The sequence below is a fragment of the Labrus bergylta genome, chromosome 22, assembly GCF_963930695.1.
Source record: "Labrus bergylta chromosome 22, fLabBer1.1, whole genome shotgun sequence".
Classification (NCBI taxonomy): Eukaryota; Metazoa; Chordata; class Actinopteri; order Labriformes; family Labridae; genus Labrus; species Labrus bergylta.
The window spans coordinates 14,903,874-14,923,396 of NC_089216.1; the positions used below are offsets into that span (position 1 = coordinate 14,903,874).

A 19,523-nucleotide genomic window follows, 5' to 3' on the forward strand; every position below is an offset into this window, starting at 1 on the left:
ATCAAGATCAGTAATTTATGATTATTAAGTAATGACAGACACACGTGCGCGCGCACACACACACGCACACACACAGAGGCTGGATCATAACTCCTCTGGTGTGTGAGTGTTTTGTTCTGTCTTGCTGAAGAATTTGCAGAAGCACGTGCAAATCATCTTAATGTGCAGCGCGAAGCATTTGGTAACATCGCTAACACACCAAGTAATAATGCCTCATCAGCAGGGTGGTGTGACTGACGCTCGTACACACTCTCTTCGTCAATATTCTCCAGAACCTCAGCACATTTTCAAAACACCCAGTCGGTTTTTGAGAAGGTCATAATTAGGGCTAAAAGGTGAATAAATGTTTAGGTTTAACTAAATCAAACAAACTCGTCTGCTTTCTGCACGCACTCTGACACGATATCATCTATAGCCACTGAAGCGTTAAAAAAGCCAAAGAGACGAATGACTCCATCAAAAACTCCTGCACACTGGCTGGCCCAAGAAGTTATCAAATATTGGGTGTTTTTGACTTCTATTTTAGTTGCCGTGGTAACAAACTTCCTTCAATATCATTAAATTTAAAAATCTAAAATTCAGTAAAATGACATTGGTGAAAAATCATGATTAAATTGTGTTTGAATCTCTAACAACCTTCTCCCCCTCTTTCCTTCCCCTCTCTCCTCAACTCGCCCTCTCCCCTCCTCCTCTCTCTTTCTCCTTTTTCCCTCTCTCTCTCTCTCTCTCTCTCCCTCTCTCCTCCTTTATCTCTCTCTCTTCTCCACTCTCCCTCTCTCTACCTCTGTCCTCCTCCTCCTCTCTCTTCTTCCTCACTCCCTGCAGATGCATGATAGATAAGGATGTCAGCATCCCTCCTGAGACTTTCCGGAAGCACGTGGACTGCAGTCTGACCTACATCAACCGAGCCCTGAAGCAGATGAGCCGCCTCTTCCTGGTCGAGGACCTGATCGACTCCCTGAAGGTGAGCGTCTCCGACCATCGTCATCAGGACGCTCCCACTGTCCCCTGTTTTTAATAAACAGCATGAAAACACAAGAAATGACCTCAAAACAAAAACTCAAAGTTACACACACACACACACACACACACACACACACACACACACACACACACACACACACACACACAGGTGTTTCGGTTTATTCTGAAACTGGACTGAACACAGGTTTTTTCATGGTGTCACCAAACTGGAATTGCGGAATTGAGGATTATAAATGTGCAGTGGTCACTCCCTAACAGGTGCAACAGATCGAACAGGAGGAACAGGGACTGACTGTGTCTGATCAGTCTACCTGAGAGAGAGAGAGAGCACACCTGTGTGGAGGATCTGCAGGGTGTGACTCTCAGGTGTAGAAAATGAGGTGTGACCTGAGAGATTAAAGACTGAACACACTCCATTAACCATCCCCATACCGCTGTCGTCATCATTCATCATTCATCATTCATCATTCATTACATTCTTTTGATATAAAAGGAGTAATATGTAACTCTGACACCTAGTGTTTAAAATGTGTACTGCAGTCCAAATTCAAAACATTACAGAGCTGTCTCCCCCCCCGCCCCCTCCTCTCTAGAGTCTATGCTCACGTAGGTCACCATGTGGTGGACTCTGAAGCTTCAGTGTTTAGCCAGCTCTGCATCGGTCTGTAAACCTTCTCTGACTGACCTGTGTGTGTGTGTCGTTCTCTGACTGACTTGTGTGTCTGGTTGTCGTTCTCTGCAGCTGGCTGTGGCCATGTGGCTGTTCACCTACGTCGGAGCTGTTTTCAACGGGATCACCATCCTCATCCTTGGTGAGCACCGTGGGAAACCACACTCACACTCACACCCTTTATGTTTCTGTTTTCACATGATAACGCCCACATTGACAATAATGACCACGAGTGTTTATTCATAGTCAGACTTTAGACTTCTGTCCTGTATCTGTGAAGTCCAGAGAACAGGAGTCGTTGTCTTACAACTGACTGAAGCCGTTATTTTTGTTATGTTTAAACAAATAAAGTGTTGGATCCAAACAACAAACTAAATGCTCGAAGCAGCATGATCTGTTTTCTCTTCAGAATAAAAGTTCCACTAACACACAGACCTTAAAGTTGGTGTGTTAGTATTTGCTAAGTAATTCCCGTGTCCACCTGGAGTTTTTTTTTCAGCACCAGTGTGCTTTTATTGAGTAGAGCGCATTTGCTGCTGCAGGCGACCGTTCAGAGATGAAATTCTCTCAACTTTTCATAAAGGCACTGTTGACGTCAACAGCGCTCTTTTCAAAATAAAATACATTTTGCATATTTTTGTTGTTTCCTCTGGACCCTGTCGTGTATCCTCACCCTCGTCGCTGCGTGTCCAGACAAAGTCACTGTTTGACACTCATATTGCACGGATGTGCAGCGCACAGCCAGCACCATGTAGCGGTCCCGTTCTTTGTTTGAGCACAGTTGTGTTCACATCTCCCGCAGACCGTACTCGAGTACACATGACCCGTGGCTAAGAGGACTCGGGCTCAGTACCTGACTTTAGGGTCAAGCATACTCGGATCAGCCGGGTCCCTGATGTGGAACCATCCTCTAAAACATGCAATGATCAAATACTTGGTGTCTCAGTCTTCTCAGACTCGTATGGAAGTTTGATATTCTGCTGTCATGACCCGTACTCGTAACGTTTCTTCTGTGTGTCCTCCAGCTGACATCCTCCTGTTCGCCACTCCTCCGATCTACGAGAAGAACAAGGTGAGTGTGAACCTCTGTCACAGCTCGCAGTGATTAAAGGGAACATATTATGAAAAATCCACTTCTACAGTGTTTGTGAACATAAAGTATATTTGTGTAACCTGAGTGTCTACTGATCCACAAAATGTGAAATAAATCCATCCAGTCCTTTGTTTGTGGTCTGCATAAGTCTTACAACACAGAAAAATGCTCTGTTTCAAATGTGCTCTCCTTGTGATGTCACAGTGGGATTCTGGTTAAAAAAGAAATCCCCTCCCCTCCCCCTGGTATCTCCACCCATGGACTCCACCCTCAGACTAGAACAAAACTTTTGTGCAGGTCTGCCATTTTCTTGCAGGTCTTGCTACAGAGGAGTGATGTCTACCTGGAAAACTCAGGGGGGGGGGGGGGGGGGGGTCATTTCATTTAAAGAGACACACACACACCAAAATGGAGCGTTCTGAGAGAGGTGGTTTATACAGGGTCACAAACCTCCTCTGGTGATTGATTCATGTTATATTTTGACCACAGAACAGATGTTTCATTTAGACCACAGGGGACTGTTAGAAAAGGTGGAGAATATGTCCTCTTTAAATCTGTCGAGTCTCAGCGATGACTTCAGCTGAGCTCACTGGATGAGCGCAGCCTTCCTCACACACTCAAGTCTTTCTGCTTCTCTTGTTGTTGCTGCTGAGGACATGAAGTCATCGCGCTCTCAGGGCAGATAGAGGCGACCCGTTAGCATCACGCTCATGCACACGCTGCAACATACTCTTAGGGCTTTATTATCTTCAGCTGTTTCCTGTCAGAGAGTAAAGAGCTCATACAGGTCATGGTCACACTGCTGTTAATGCCAGCTTCTGACCTTTACCTGCTTCTAGAGGTTTAGATGATCCGGTCAGTCCTGTTAATAATTATTAAGTGAGGATGTCACGGCTTCTGTTGGCCAATCATGCTGCTTTTTGACGTATTCTGTTCTGCTGATCTCCATTTTAAAACTTGCATACAGTTAAACTTAAGAAGCTGGATGTCCAGACAAAGCGTGGTCAAAGTTTCAGATCATGAGTTAAACATATGTTGTAGTAATCCCAGGATGAGTCTGCAGAGGGCGCTGAACGACTTGTTCTGTAAATCACACCATCGTTCTCCGATATGAAACCAAGAATTTCACCAGACGGCTTCAAGCCTCTACGTAAACCACTGAAACCTCTTACATAGACTCTCTTCTCCCAGCTCTGGAGAGCAGCCCTCCCCTGGCAGCCCTGCAGCATTCTGCCCCCCCAGGAAGGCTTCCAGAGAGCTGACCAATCAGAAGAGAGTGGGCACTAGGAGAGGGTGGGCCTTAAAGAGACAGCAGCTGAAAGAGGCTGAAATGAGGGTTTTTACTGACTCCAGTATCAGATCAATAAGATCATTAAAGCTGCTCTAAAGGTTTCACAGACTGACAACATGAGAGGAGAACATGAGGACGCTGCTTGATGCGCCTTTCCACCTCTGGAAGATGGCACATGGGAATGTGGTATATTGGTTTAGTTTGGTATGCTGTTAGAAAGCAAAGTGAGGTCCTTCTTCTTAGTGGCAGAGCAGCGGGATCTCGGTTAAAAAAGAGGAAATAAAAAGCACTCTAATACGTTTTTTGACGAGTTGTCTCTCAGAAGTCGATCTTTGAACTTTGAACATGTTCTGAGGTCAAACGATTTGCTCACCTTTTTCTCTTCTTCCAGACTCAGATCGATCAGTTCATCGACGTCGTACGCACTCAAGTCAACACCACCATCGCCAAGTGAGTGATTTTTATCGATGAGTAAATACGACCGTCTCTCAGAGATGATGTCATCAAACTTGTTTTGTAACGTTTGTTTTTGTCTCCGGCAGGTTGCAAGAGAAACTCCCCGGCGCTGTGAAACGCAGCAAAACTGAATGATCCTCCCCGTCATTAGAAACCTCCACAACACCATCATCTTCATCTTCATCACCACCTTAAACCCCGCCCCCTCCAGTCAAATAACTCCTCCCCCCCTTCCTCCATCCACCATCAGCACCCTCCCGACCTCCCACACTGAACCCCGCTAGGTAGAAAACCTGAGGTACTCGATATTCAATGTAAAACTACTGCGCAGCTTAACTCGCATTACAGCATTAAAAAGAACTGTGCCTGTGCAGACAGGAGAGGAAGTGATGTAACGCCCAGCGGCGGACCCCGGATTTGTTGTGGGCGGAGCCACAGGGAGATGGAGGCAGGGTCGAGTGAACTAGACTGAATCTATGACCTGGTTTTAGTCGTGTGCAGCGCGCAGTGGGGGGGGTGATGGTCATTTAAAAAAAAAAAAGCAAATGTCTGTACTTTCCCCACATGTCCCTGAAGGTAACGCCATAAGTCAAACAAACACGACCTTTCGGGTGTCACTGCGACTTGTCTTCTCGCTCTGCAGCTCTTGCTTGGATAGAGATGAGTTTGAAAAAGTTGGTTTTTGGGTTCGGCTTGTTGAGTTTGTTTCCAGGCACTTCCTCTGTATGTAAGTTTTTCTGCATTGCACTGAATTTTAATTTTTTACACACGTCAGCAGGTTGAAATAAAAAGATTGGAAACACGGAGCCAGCTGTGATAATTTGGTCTAGTTCACCCTCTTCTGATCAGATCTCATTTTTTGGACTGTAAATACACCTTAAGGCTCTCTCTCTTGCTCTCTCTTGCTCTCTCTCTCTCTCGCTTGCTCGCTCTCTCTCTTGCTCTCTCTCTCTCTCTGCCGTATGGAAACACGTTAGCCTCGCTTTTTATATCGACAGTACGTCCCCTCACCTTAACGTACCGACGCCGCTCCTCTGGTCGCACCTGTTCACGCAGCAAAGTGTTGAGGTCTCACGTGTTCATGTTTTGATTCTTCTCATCACCACTTCCTGTTATGGATATGAATCGTAGGACGGCTGCTCGGACTCCCCTCTTAGCTTGACGACAGCATTGTAACGGTCGTGTTTAAGCGTCACTTTGTAGTTTTCATGTTTGTATCGCGGCCTCTTGAGGGATGAGACGTTAAGAGACGCTCTCTCTGCTATGATTTAAATGTCCTCTCAGATCACAGAGTTCAAAAGTCAGAGTAAAAGTAGGCAGCGAGGGGCGCCGGACAGCCGAATGGTTACGTGGTGAGCCCCATGTACAGCGGCTGTAGTCCTCGTTGCAGCAGCCGCTTGTTCGAATCTGACCTCGGCCCTTTAAATGACAGCATGATGACGGTGACTGTACCGGCTATGCGGCAGGATGGCGTGCTGTGAATCAGTGCATTTAGTATTGTCACTGGTATGATTTTATTATTTCTGTCCCGTCTTCGCTGTGCTCAGATTTAGTTTGAACATATTTAAAAAATCTCGTCTGGTGTCGACGCCCGTCCCTAATAAAAGTTGGGGTCGTTTCAGAGACTGAAGGAAATAAAAGCCCGGGCTGTTTCGAAGGTTTACTTTTCTTTCAGTCTGAGTTAAATTATGCAGGAAAGTGTCAAAACTGAACAGATTTTTTTTTTTTTTTAATAAAGAAGTAAATAAAATAATTTAAAATATGCAAAAACAACAAAGGAAGGCATTAAAACGGGATTTATTAATATTCTTATTGAGGATTTAGTTAAAGTAAATAGAAAAAGGTCTGAATTTTGTTTTTTCCTTTTTTTCCTTTTGAATTCGTGAAAATGTCAGCAAAGAATAAAGTTTAAATTAAAGAATTAAAATTAGAAAAAAGGGAGGATAAGCTTTATTTTTTAAGTTTTAATAAAGAGTCGTAAAATTAAGAATAATAAACAAATTACAAATGTCGTCGTCTTTTCCGTTTGTGTTTCGGCCTCTAAATCCTAAAACTGACTTTTCCTAAAATTGCGATTTAAATTTTTTTTTCCTGTTGATGCTTCTGACTCGTTTAAAAACTATATTTTAAGATTAAATTAAAAAAGTATAGTTGCTGTTTGGTAAACCGGAAGTGTCGGTTCTCTTGGTGGTCGACACGTTTAAAGGCCTGTTACGACCATAGATTGTAAATATTAATGTTACGACATATATTGATTTATTCTAAAAAGGGCGATGTATATTACTCCCCTCATGAAGGTCTGATTCATACAGTGAGCCTGTGTCCTTTCCCTCTCTTCCTTTCACATGTCAGCTTGTCATGTCGGGAGTGGAGCACTGCCATCTAGTGGCCGGGAGTTAAAACGACACAAAATGCACCAAGTCTAAAAAACTCTGAATTTAAAATCTTGCAGTGTGAAAAACAAAAACAACTGAAGTGTTCAAGCTTCCTGACATCCTCTCTGATTTAATCTTCACTCAGCAGAATGATTTCAGCTCTTCGAACTAGAAGAAGAGAAACCTGCAAATTAAACAGTCGAGAAAAGGCAGAAAGCTTCACAAGTGGAATCAAGTTTGTGATTCTGCTTTAAAATATTTCGGGTTTTTTTGGCACATGTTGGACTCCACGTGGACCTGAGAGGACATTTTTGGCACTGTAGCTCATACAGGAGTGGCGTGATTTGCATAAAGAGTGTCACTGTCGAAGGAGGCTTGTTTTTTATTTTGGAGTGTTTCTTATCATAGAGCTCGGTTTGTCACTTTGTTCTTCTTTTTCTTCTTCGACTGCCATGAAGCGCATGTCCTAGTGTAAGCTGGAAACAGACTCTCACCCTTTATATTATGATAATAGGCTGTATCATATTCTTAAACCCTCTCTTTTGGATTAATATGATTATTACTTGTGATTGTTTCATCTGTGTTTTTGAACTCGATAATAAAGAAGAAGAAACCGTAGTCATGTTAGCTCGAATGCTACGTCTCCATTTTGTTTTAAGGGATGAATTTATAAAAGGAAGTGAAACGACTAAAATGTTGGTGTTGATGTCTTTTTTTCTTTTTAAGTTTGCATGGAGTGAATGTCCCCCGGTCGACAGCTGATTATCATCCTGTCATCTCTAAATGCAGTAACACTTTAAAACTCTTCAGACGTCTGCCTGAATGTCGTCTCTGGTAGAGCAGTCCTCCTCAGCTGTTTGGGCTCCACCTCTGTTCAAACTTCAGGGGTAAAAAAACAAAATATGCAACATTTCTGTTAGTCAACCACAAACCCTGATGATAATATGCATCCTTTCTTGTTTATTTGAAGCTGGAAAAGTTGCATAACGTAGCTTTAAAAGTCTCCTTTTAAACTAAAATTATTAAGTTTATTAAGGGTGCGTTTCCACCACAAGAACAGACCTTTTAGTGCCAGGAACTTCTTTTTCAGGCTTGTGTTGCAGTCTAAAGATTTTTGAAGGAAAAGGTTGTACAGTATGCACATCTTTTTAGATGTTGGTGTAGACTAAATGATCCAAAGACTTGACTTGATTCGATTGTAAAACCTTGTAGTCCCAGGAACTACTTTTTGGGGTTCCTACAGACTCTTGTTGACGTCTAAAGATCGGACCCACAAAATGTAACTATTCATCCTTAAAACTTAAATTTCAGAGAATTAAAAGAAAAGGTGTAGTTCCCGACTGCAGCTTAAATACAATTATTCAAGTACTCAGCGTGAATTAATTTTGGAAATTGTTGTATTTCCCCTGAAATTAAAATTTTAGTAGTGGTATCTGCTTTTCTAAACACTAAAGTTCCTTCAGTTCAGTCCTTTCCTGTCTTTTTGGACATGGTCTTAAGACCTTCAGAAATGAAGGAACATTTTTCAGCTGATTTACAAAACAAAAAGTTGTGCAGATTTTTAATACTTGTTGCATACTGAAGAAAAAAAAAGATGCAAGTACTTGACCAATTGGAATAAATTCTAGCCCTGCATATCCCGCTCGGAAAGTTTCTGAACTTTAAGGAAGTACCAACACCTGAATAGGGAACTTTTTGACCATCAAAATAATATCCCAGGAACTAAATGTGGACCCTGCTCTCTGAGGTAGAATTTTTTTTATGTTCCAAGCCACGCCCCAAAAGTTCCTAAACGTTTTTACAAAGTTCTAAGCACACTGAGCAGTAGAATGACGTTCATGGAACTAAATTTAGACCCTGCAGTAAAAATGTACTCAGGTTTTGCTCTTGGTACCTGGTACTTTGGGAAAGTTTTTGCAGTGGAAACGTTGCTTTCACAAAAGATCTCTTTCTTTACATAAGAGACAGAGGAAGCAAATTACCAGATGACATCGAGGACTTTTGGATTGGTTGCTGGAGTTTAGAGATTTCTTAGGGTACCTGGTCCTTTGGGGAAAGTTCTTGCAGCGAAAATGCAGCTTTTGTTACAGATTTAGCGAGTTTTTCTAGATTTCTTCCTCCACCCAAACGATGAGATGGAAACTGAATCGTTTGTTAAATTATAAATACATTAAGTAGGGAATAATATTTTTTCTGTGTAAAATGATTCCAAGTGAAACTGTTTCCTTTCAGCAGAGGATGTAAAAATCTCAATCATTTGATTTAATCTGAGGACTAAAACTCCAGAGGTAACCCTGGTTCTCTGAATTCAGGAGGAAGCTAATTAGCATTAGCACAGCACCTTTAAGTGAACCTTTAGTCCACGATGTTAGCGGCTGAACTAGCTCAGAGAATCATAAATGATCTAAATAAATCCATGTTGTCCTCTCTGTGCGTCCTCGTCGTGTTCCCGTGTTCGGCTCTGCGAGTGTGTGACGAGTGGTTTTGACCTTTTCTCCATTTGAACTCTTTCTTGTATCTTTAGACGTCGTTCACTAACATCAACTCTGTTTTGTATTAGCTATGACTTTGGTTCCTTTTTTTTAAGCTTGGGCGGGGGGGGGCGGGGGGTAGTGTTGCAGGAAAAAAAAGAAAACAGATAAAAATATAGTTTGTGGTCTCTGTACTGATGTCAAAGTGAAATTAATAAAAACACCTAAAAGGACTTTTCTGGCTCTGTGGATTTATTTATGTTCTGCACGGTGAGAAGAGGGCGGCGGATTAAAAAATTAAATCATCCAGATTACTAGAAAGTAAAATAAGACGATTTGGGCAGAGCGTGTTCGGGCGGGGGGAGGATTAAAGTTTCTAATTTTAGAAAGTGTGAAAAGGCTGCGTGAGGTTATGCAACACAATACAAACGTCATGCATGTAAATATTTAATGTTTGATAAAGTCAGCAGCTTCAGAATGAATATTTCTCTAAAATCACTTCGAGGGGCGGAGCCAGGCAGCTGACTTCTGCAGGGGCAGCCTGCAGTGTTATGAACGAACACATTCACATGAAGGGAACACTTTAATTGACCCTTTATATCGCCACAATAAAAGTGACAACGCTAACTCCTAATTTCCACAAACTCCATGCACGCCAAGGTCCAATGATTGTGTTTCCAAAGCAGCACCACTACACTCTGCTCAACACTCATCATGCTGGACATGATAGATCAACCCTCTGACAAACAGCCAATCAGATTTCCACTACTTGGCTCCGCCCCTGCTTGTTTCAGCCATTTTCTTCCGCAGGTAAGTTTTTAAGAAGAGGATGCTACGGAGGCCCATAACGGACAAACATGATGGATAAATATTTACTAATATGTTATTTTGAGAATAAAGTCAAAAGTAGAAAATGACAGTTCACTGTAAAAAAGATGTTTAGTAATTTATATAGTGTTTTTAGTTTTTTAGATGTAAAGGCACAGGATGTAAACTCCACCACCAGGGGGCTCTCAATCAAAACAATAACTAACAGATGACGTTGAGGCTGGCGGGGAATCATGGGAGTGATTCTCTCTACTACTCCCCTCCAACCCCGATGAACACGAACTCCATGTTGACCGTAGTCATGACGAGCGGGTGAAACCGACCTGAGGAAGAGAATATGTTTCCAGACGAGCTAATGTATCTGAGTATAATCTACATGACGGTTTTATCACGGCAGCTTTCAATAGCAGCTCATTGGTGATTGACAAAACATCTGGTGTTTCCACGGCAACACTAAACATGTCGTGTCTGTCAAGGCGGACGCCTCAACGAGACACGGGGCGTTACCACTATAAAATGAAGGATTTCTCTGGCTTTGATGACTGTTGGAAATATTTGAGGTGATGTAAGAACTCAACAAATAATGAAAATATATCCGGAGTCGTCGTGGTGAGTCGAATCTTTTTTATTCAAAGATCAGAAAAAACACGTCTCACATGTTGAGAGGTTCAGGTGAGGAAAGGTGAGAGAGAAGAAGAAGACAAAGCCTCAAATGACACAGTATAAACACACACGCACACACACATCTCGTTCATCTTCAGGTTAAATAATTAAGTGCTGTCAGGCGTCTTCGTGTCTTGAGTCTTATTCTGAGAAAAGATGAAAACGTGGCGTCACGTGAGTCTGCTGGAGAGTCACGCCGAGGATTTCATTTCTGATTTAATGAAGTTTAATTTCAAACGATTCAACAAAGCTCATCGAGTCAGCACCCGACAGAGTCAGAGGGACACAGAACCCTTTCAAAATAATAGCATTGCATTAAATAAAGAAGCAGGTTTTCTTTTTCCTGAGAGTCTAAATTTACTCTTAAATCTCAAAATTAAATATTCTCTGAATCTTTTCATCAACGTGACACTCTAATGTCTAAATTTAAAGACTTTTTAAAACATTTTTTATGACTTTAAATTAAGTTTTCTTCATATATAACGTTTGTAATTATTTGTGTCACGTTTTGTTCCTATTTTACTTGTTTTTTATGTTTTTTCTTATGTTTTTTATGTCTGACAATGACGTCGCTGTACTCCAAATATAAACTTTTTTAAAGTAACTTTATCACCTCTTCTCTGAGAACACAACGTATTTTAATTCATTTTATCAGGATCTTTCCTCGAGGTGCACGGTGCTGCAGTGGTTAGTGCTGTCCCCTCACAATGAGGAGGTTTGACTCCTCATCTGTCGGGATCCTCTCTGTGTGGAGTCTGCATGTTCTCCCCGTTCATGTGTGGGTTCTCTCTGGGTACTCCGGCTTCCTCCCACAGTCCAAAGACATGCTCGTTATGTTAACTGGTGACTCTTCCCTGAACAGGAAAAGTGGTTAAGGTGATGGATGGAGGATCTTTTCTCCAAATATGAATAAATCTTTAAGAATGTGATCAATCGAGATTAAAAAATGTGAATCGGAAAAATGGAAGCGGGGGAATGAACCCAACAGAGAACAGCGGCACACGTTACCAACGTCTTTCTGCAAATGTTGTTGCCGTGGTATCTGATCAGGAGTTAGTTAGGAGGAGTCAAAAGTCTTTACATTTTTACGAGCATCGTATCAAAATGATTCTTTCTGACATTTTGATCCTTTTTAAGAAACAGAAATGTGACTTTAGATTTTTAGAACTTTTCCCCAAAATAAAACGACTTGTTTGAAACCAGATCTGAAACGAAGAAAGTCACTGTCACTATTTAAAGTCAGATATAAATTATTTAAATTAAGGTAATTTACTCCCCCTTAAGTTCCTAACAATCCTCAGATCTCTTCCTTACACTGAGGGGTATTTGACATGTGACCCTAACACTCTGCCGTAGTGATGACATCACCTTCCCGCCTCGGCTGACAGCTGAATCTTCAGGTGTTTGATGACAACAGAATCCCTGAGTTACATTTAGAAGACGTGACGTCGCTGTAGATGAAGTGTTTGATGCACACGCTCCGTACAGACAGGAAAAAAGGAAGCCGGCACCAAAAACTGGAGCAACAAGGTTCAAAAGTCCAAAAAGAAGAAGAAGAAGAAGAAACGTCCTCATTGAAATATTCAGTTAAAGTAGAAAAACTGGACTTAGTTACAAACGAGTTCCGTAGAAAGCAGGGTGCATAAAAGTGCTTTTATCGAGGAAAAATAATTCTAATTTCTCGTTTATTTACAGTCTTTGTGCAGTTTGTCCGAAAGTCGAGGTGACGAAGCAGACCGAGAGATAACATATCTCATTAAACCAGGGACTCCTCCTCCTCCTCGTCCTCAGCTGTAAACGGGTCATCATATAAACCGGAGAGATGTCAAACTGCACGCTGCGTTCATTGTCTTCAGCTTTAACTCAAGTCTCATCCAGACACGCAGACGGCGAGCGCTGCGTTCAGGACAGTTTTTTGTTTTCGGGGACAAAGTGCTGTGTTGTCCTCAGACACGCCATCGCTAAGCTAACGGAGCTTCGGCCTCGACGAAGACTCAGTTTCTAACTTCCTGAGAGCGTAAGACTCGAGCCCTGATTCCCACCCACCCCCTGAATGGCCCTAACAGGTGAACGCTGACGTCTGCACACCTGCCACTCTGGAGACAAAGTCTGAACGTCCAGACACTCACGAGGCGGTTTGATGTCTGAAGCCCAAATCAAGAATCAGAAATAAAGTGCAAACTAAAAGAATACGAGTCTTTCATAAATGTTCTCTTGTCTTAGTTTGATTGACTCAGAGGTCGACACATCTGGCTGCAGATGTTCTCCCTCATGTCTTGACTAATGGTCGCTTTGCTGCCCGAGCTTTAACTGATAACATGCGAGCTAGCCGTGAACATGCTAACGTAAGTCAGGTTCAGTCTGACTCTTCCTCTCATGTCAACCTGCTGTCTGTGGAGTTATCAAAGGTCATTTTAAGTGCAAAGTTCTGACCTCATTTCACACAAAACAGAATCTGTGAGAGTGAACTTCAGCGAACTCTCTGAGGGTCTTTTCTTTATAATCATTCATCTTTTTATTGGCCTCCATTCAGCTCAGAGTCTCTAAATCAGGATTTTAAATCATAAATTAAAGGATGATTCTGTGCAGAGAAGGGCTCATGTTTCCAACGAGTGTCTAGACTTTTATTTTGAAGGCCGTGACGTTCTTGTTTGACCTTTCCTGTGAGGAGGAGCAGACTCAGCTGGTCTTATTCACGTGTATTTATCCGTCATGGTTAAGAAAACCTGACCTTTAAGAGATTTAGGAACCAGAGAGGGTGAGAATTAAGGGGGTCAGGTTTACGGATTAAAAGACCCTGTTTCAGTTAAAGTTGAACTTCCCTTTCAGTTTAAAGGTAGGGGTCTTTTCTGAGCGGGGGGGGGGGGTGTGTGAGGAGCGACAGATTGAAGCCCTTTTTAAGTGCCTAAGTGTCGAGGGCGGGGCCCAGCTCGGTGTGTGCGTTCTCCTGGTTGGACGACAGGTCATCGGGGTGCGTGGCGTTCAGGGCGGTCTGGTTGTAGCTCAGCAGGGCCTGCTGCTTCTCCTCGGGGTTGTAGTCCAGCGAGTGGGCGTGCACCTGCTGGATGTGTCTCTTGATGGTGCTCACCTTCAGCGTGGCGAGCGTGGCTCCGCACACCATGCAGATGAGCCCGTGTCTGCGGCTGTCGTACTCCATCAGGTACTCCATCCTCCAGCGCAACTGGTAGTTCCTCCGCTGGTCCTTCCCGGGGTAATGACCGTGGCGGGAGGGCGTGGCTGCAGCGCCGCTGTCCTTTGATTTAGCCCTCCCCCCGCTCACAGCCCCCTCCTCCTTTTTCACAATCTTACTCGATGTCCCGGCGTCAGGTGAGGCGTCCTCGCTCGTCTCTCCAGAGGTGTTCAGGACGTCGCCGCCGCTCACATTCAGCTCTGATAAAACAACAAGAAAACAGAATTACAGAGTGCATTAAACCTGCATTCTTTCAAACATCCAGCAGGGGGAGACTCAACGTCTGATGTACAGAAGTCTATGAACAACGTTTTGATGACTGATCAGCTGATGGTGATCAGCTGTGCTGGGAGGGTGGAGCTGGTTGTGAGTCGACACCATCAGTTGGCTTTCTGGGTTTTCCGTTTGAGTGAAAATCTGAGCTGCTGGAAGAGAAATGTTTCCCCTCCGTCCTCTGACTCTCTCTTCTCTTTTCGATAGCCAATCAGTGGGTGGCTGTTTGGAGCTACGTTCCCACTGACACCTTTCTGAAACCCAGACGCCCTTTGACCCTTTTTGTGACATATGCAGCCATTTGTTGGTTCAGCCTGTTCTGTTTATAGACACGATCAAATTCAGGACCTGAGTGGATGTTTTTAAATACGTTTTGTCCAGTTTAGGAAATGAAATGGTTTGGTGATGTTTGCTGTAACTTCAGGATTGAATAATTTGATATAAATCTGAACTATTAAAACATGAACAGTAAATGGATCATCTCACCGTCATGGCTGTGCGACCCCTCCCCCGAGTAATCTTTGGTCCAGGCGGCAGCCATGGCCTCTCTCTCCTGCCGGCTCAGGCTCGTCGTATCCGGATGGTTCTCCTGGATGTGGCGGCGGAAGCTGCTGACCTTGGTTTCATGGAGAACCTGAGAACACACCATGCAGAACGTCCCCCTGCCCGCCGGCCCGTACGCCACCAGGTAGTCGAGGCGGAGCCGCCACGGGTCGCCCCCCCGCAGTCGTCTCTTCCTGGGCTGCCGGGGCGGCGGCGGTCCCTGCTGAGGCGCTCCGACGCCCCCGTCCTCTCCGATGAGACACGTGTCCTGAGTTAAAGTGGCGTCAGCCTGCGGGTACGAGTCAGCGTGGACCTGCACCGCCTCCACCTCCTGAGAGAAAAGCTCCGCCCCTGCTTCTTTGGTGTCCGCCTCTGATTTGATTGACATTTCTAACTCTTCTGTTGAAGACAAGAATCACACGACATATTAAATAAAATCATTAAGTTTACGATGCGATGGTAGGTTCTACCGGCGCTCGTGTCCTCACCGTGAGTCTGCGCCCACGCCTGCAGGATGCAGTGCTTCTCCTCCGAGCTGTAGACCAGGGAGTTTGGGTGGGTGTCGAGCACGTGGCTCTTGATGTGCTCGAGGTGGAGCGAGGGCAGCTCTCCTCCACACACCATGCACAGCAGGCGGCCCGCCACCGCCTCGTACTCCATCAGGAACTCCTGTCTGAACCAGGCGTGCAGCGAGTCGTTCAGGTAGCGCTCCAGAGTCTGCGCCGACGGCCCCGGCAGGTCCTGATCCTCGTCCTCCTGAGGCGGGGGGGCTTCACCCTCCTCAGAGCGGGGAGGGGGACTGGGAGGTTGTTGTTGCTGCTCCTGGGGGGTCACTGGGTACGGGGGCTCTGCTGGATTCATATAAAAAAATATTAAGAGAGTTCAGACTTATTCACAGATTTTATTCTTCAAATCAGACGTTTCTGTTGACTTTCTTTAAAAATCTATTTTTTTTATATCTTTGTCTTCAGGCTGAAAGTTAATTTCATTAAAAAAAATTACTTAAGAATCTGAATTTTATTGATGAGGAATGGAGGTTTCCAGGGACTGAGAACCTTTGGGGGAAGTGAGGTTCCTTTGAAGAGTACAGGGTCTACATCAAGTCCCAGGTCTACATCAAATCCTAGGTCTACAGTCCCAGGTCTACATCAAGTCCCAGGTCTGCATCGAGTCCCAGGTCTACATTAAGTCCTAGGTCTACATCAAGTCCTAGCTCTACATCAAGTCCCAGGTCTACATCAAATCCTAGGTCTACAGTCCCAGGTCTACATCAAGTCCTAGCTCTACATCAAGTCCTAGCTCTACATCAAGTCCCTGCTGAAGTACTGGTACTTTCTTAAATAAGTTGAGCATGCAGCCCGGAAACGTTCTGACTTGAAGAAGTATTTGCAGCATTTGAATGTTTCAGGTTTGCACAAACGATCCTGCCTTTAGTTTGATAATCCCTCTTTAAGTGTTCTTACAATCAAAAGTCTTACAGCTGGAGTGTTTGTTCTTTTTGCATCAGGAAGCTCAAACCTTTCGTCACACCCAGTTGTATGTTTGTTGATGACATCATCACATTACAGTACATGCAGAGTAAAAACCCTGTGAGAGTGTGTGTGCATGGTGCAGGTGGCGACGTCTTTTCAGCACAGGAGACTGTTTGTGTGAACCTGTTTTAATAATATCTACAGCATCACTTACAAAACGAGCGGCGCCTTCAGGGTGTTCAGATTATAGGAACATTAAACATTTGAAGACACTCTCAGGAAACGACATCAAAAAAGCCAAAATAAAGCGAAGGCTCTGTAGAAGTGTGAAATCATAAAAACGTCGTCCTCACACGCTGCTCTTAAAAACACATTCACACACACACACACACACTCCTGCTGACCCCCACTGTGACCCTTGGTAAACTCCGCCCACCTGCAGCGTGTTGCTCCTCCTCCTGCTGCTCCTCCTCCTCCTCCTCCTCCTGAGCTGAGGGAGTCTCTGCAGAGCTGAACGACCTCAGAGCCCCGCCCACACTCAGGTGACTCTCCCACCCTGAGCGGATCACCTCCTTGTCCTCGGCGCTCCACAGCAGGGAGTCCGGATGTTTCTGTCGGATGTGACGTTTGATGGTGGACAGCTTCAGCGTGGCGAGCGAGCTGCCGCACACCATGCAGATCATCCCGTGCCTCTGCGGGTCGAAGTCCATCAGGTACTCGCTCCTCCAGTACTCGTGGTAGTACCGCCGGTGGTCTCGGCCGGGGATGCGGCTCAGGCCGGCGCGTGACGCCTTCTGGACTGGGGGTTTCCGCCCCGAAGGCCCAGGGGCCGGGGAGAGGAGGAGGGGGTGGTCCTGGAGCTCGGTGATGCTCCAGTAGGTGGTACCTGGTGACCTGACAGGTGTGACTCCTCCAGGTTCCTCGTCACCGTGACCGTTAGCCAGAGCGTCGCCGTCTGAGGAGACAGGAAGTCACATCAGTGAACGCATCTTTACTTCAGGTACAACAGATCAGAATGTTCTGCTCGGACACTAAATATAATAATCCGGCCTGTTTTTATGGGTCGGAGTTCAAACCAGGAACCTCCTCACTGAGAGGGGACAGCACTAACCACTGCACCACCATGCCGCCCCTGCTGATCTGACATCATGTCTTTGTTCAGATCCCTAAATTCACGACTTCACCTCGAGGCGTTTGGAGCCTTAAACAAAGTGAAGGCCGCTCTGATCTTCAATGTTTTAAAATGACATAAAATATTAACATCAGGAGATCACAGAGCCTGACATAAAACTATAACATACTATGATATCTACATAAGTCCATGTGTTCATACAGGGATGTTCTCCATCTCTGAAAAGGAGGTCGTGTCATGATGAATGTCTGTATTTACAGATTTAATGGCTAAAACTTTACCCGTCTTAATGACATTGAAAATCTGTTTAGACATTAAACGAGTTTGTTTCCTTTAGATCACGACAGAGGAAATGATTAAAACTAGAGTCATGAAACTTCCTCTAAATAAAAATAAATATATCAAACACTATTTTAAGACATTTAAATCTCTTCCTTTCTGTTACGGTTTCTACATCCTGTATTTTATATATTTCATGTGTTATTTATTCTAATCTAATGAATCTAGAAACTCAAACGCATGTTTTTTTTTGTTTATTCATTTTTAGGAGCGTCCACCAGGGGGCGGCGGAGTGCGGCTGCTCCTGCCTGCCTGCCTGCGTGCTGTTGAGCCTTTGTTTATAGGAGCCACAGACGGAGGGGCCATGCTGCTCCGGTATTGTCCCTGACACGGATTAACGGGCGGCCTGACAATGGCGTGTGTGTGACAGCCCCGCACACTCACCGTGCGGTGCCAAACAAACACAAACACTCCCGCAGCTCTTCTCTTTACCTCCCGCTTCAGCGTCCGCCTGCGTCGCTTCCTCCTCCCCGCTTATTATTAATGAGAGCACCTCCGCCTGCTCCGCACACCGGAGCTCCGCGGGCTCCGCTCCGCCCGGTCCTCCCTCCTCCATCGCGGGCCCTGCTGCTGCGCTAATGGCCGCTGCGGTTCCTGCTTCCTTCACGGTACCGCAGCGCTGGAGCGGGACATGTCCCCCCTCCCCTCTCACACCGCACGGCTCCGCGAGACACGCATCTGCCAGGCGAGCCCGTGCTCTCCGATGTCCCCCCACGCGCCCCGCACGGGAGCCAAGTTAACTTTTCATAGAATCAAATCCCGCAGAAATCCCGCAGTCCGGCGGCGCAGAGAGCCCGCTGCTCCGTGCTGATCATTACAGGCCTCCTCTCGTGTATTTTAAGGCTCCTGCTTGTCTTCAGGGTGGGGAGCCGGACTAGGGGCCCCTGGGGCTCCTTAAGGGGCTCCTGGGTAAATTTAAAGAGACAGTAGCAGCGTCAACAAAGCTCACGCACCGGGGGGGCGGGGTGTGGTGGGGGTGGCGGGGGTTAGCGGCGTAAATACTGATAAGCGGCTGTTACTAATACTGTTGTTGAGTGAATCATGTGATGACGAGGCTCGCAGTCCGGCACTGCAGGGGTTAAAGGCGCGGGGCGGGTCCAAATATGGGCCCCAACACACCGGAGCTCCGCGTCCAGTGACGTTGGGTGGGGGCTGGGGGGGTTATGTGTGTTGATGTTATAAATATTATTTTAATAATGTCTGGTGTCTTTTGGAAAAAGCTTACTTACTTTTGTCTTCATTATTTAAAAATGTAATGTTTTTATTTATTTAAAAAAACAGAAATCAGGTTTCTAAAAATGAAAGGGGGGGGTCTTATAGTCAGGGTAGTCTTATATTCAGACCAATATGGTAAAAAAAATACAAAAATAAGTAAATTTGGGAGAAATAAAAACGGGGACAAAAGCAGGAAATTAGAAATGTGAACTAAAAATAAACAATACGTGAAATAATGTAAATTTTAAAAAATGTAAGGCGAAGATCATAAATGAAAACGGTGTTATTTAAAAATCTAATTAAAATGTATGTGCTTATGTCAAATGAGGCAGTGAAAGGGTTTAATATTTGAATCAAGATTAATCGCATGTTTGAAATTTCATTTTTTTGGATTTAAAAATAAAACCTGTTAGGCTTTTATTCTGTATTTTGGTCCTGTCTTAAGCTGATAGTACTTTACTTACTGTGTGCTTTTATGTTGAAATACAGTAAGGCCCTTCCTGTAGATGGAAGGTTAGGACATGAAGT

At 44.6% G+C, this 19,523-nt stretch overlaps 2 protein-coding genes across 5 annotated transcripts in view; one reads left to right on the plus strand and one right to left on the minus strand.

The window, feature by feature from the left end:
* The window catches only part of rtn3 (reticulon 3), a 31,681-nt gene extending 25,458 nt beyond the window's left edge, over positions 1-6,223 (plus strand). For all 3 annotated transcript variants that reach the window (XM_065950139.1, XM_065950140.1, XM_065950141.1), the window contains 5 exons: positions 826-964; positions 1,727-1,796; positions 2,680-2,726; positions 4,430-4,488; positions 4,581-6,223. In XM_065950139.1, the coding sequence (XP_065806211.1) occupies positions 826-964; positions 1,727-1,796; positions 2,680-2,726; positions 4,430-4,488; positions 4,581-4,629 (364 nt within the window). In that variant the 3' untranslated portion in view covers positions 4,630-6,223. The remainder of the gene's footprint in view (positions 1-825; positions 965-1,726; positions 1,797-2,679; positions 2,727-4,429; positions 4,489-4,580) is intronic.
* A 4,554-nt stretch (positions 6,224-10,777) lies between these two features.
* On the minus strand, positions 10,778-18,778 carry zfta (zinc finger translocation associated). 2 transcript variants are annotated; one of them, XM_020649278.3, is made up of 5 exons: positions 18,213-18,778; positions 16,746-17,264; positions 15,326-15,685; positions 14,781-15,236; positions 10,778-14,221 (listed from the first exon to the last, which is right to left on the minus strand). In XM_020649278.3, exons 1-5 carry the CDS (start codon positions 18,334-18,336, stop codon positions 13,737-13,739), a joined length of 1,944 nt encoding a protein of 647 aa, XP_020504934.2. In that variant the 5' UTR covers positions 18,337-18,778; the 3' UTR covers positions 10,778-13,736. The 2 variants fall into 2 exon arrangements, with proteins under 2 accessions (XP_020504934.2, XP_020504933.2); XM_020649277.3 differs by having other exon boundaries at positions 15,326-15,688.
* Positions 18,779-19,523: the final 745 nt, after the last annotated feature.

Coding starts and splice junctions, on each gene's coding strand:
- zfta (XM_020649277.3), bottom strand. CDS start 18,336: ATGGAGGAGGGAGGACCGGGCGGAGCGGAGCCCGCGGAGCTCCGGTGT. Junction 15,689..16,745: donor GGAGGAGCAACACGCTGCAG/GTGGGCGGAGTT, acceptor ATATGAATCCAG/CAGAGCCCCCGTACCCAGTG. Junction 14,222..14,780: donor GGGGTCGCACAGCCATGACG/GTGAGATGATCC, acceptor TTGTTTTATCAG/AGCTGAATGTGAGCGGCGGC.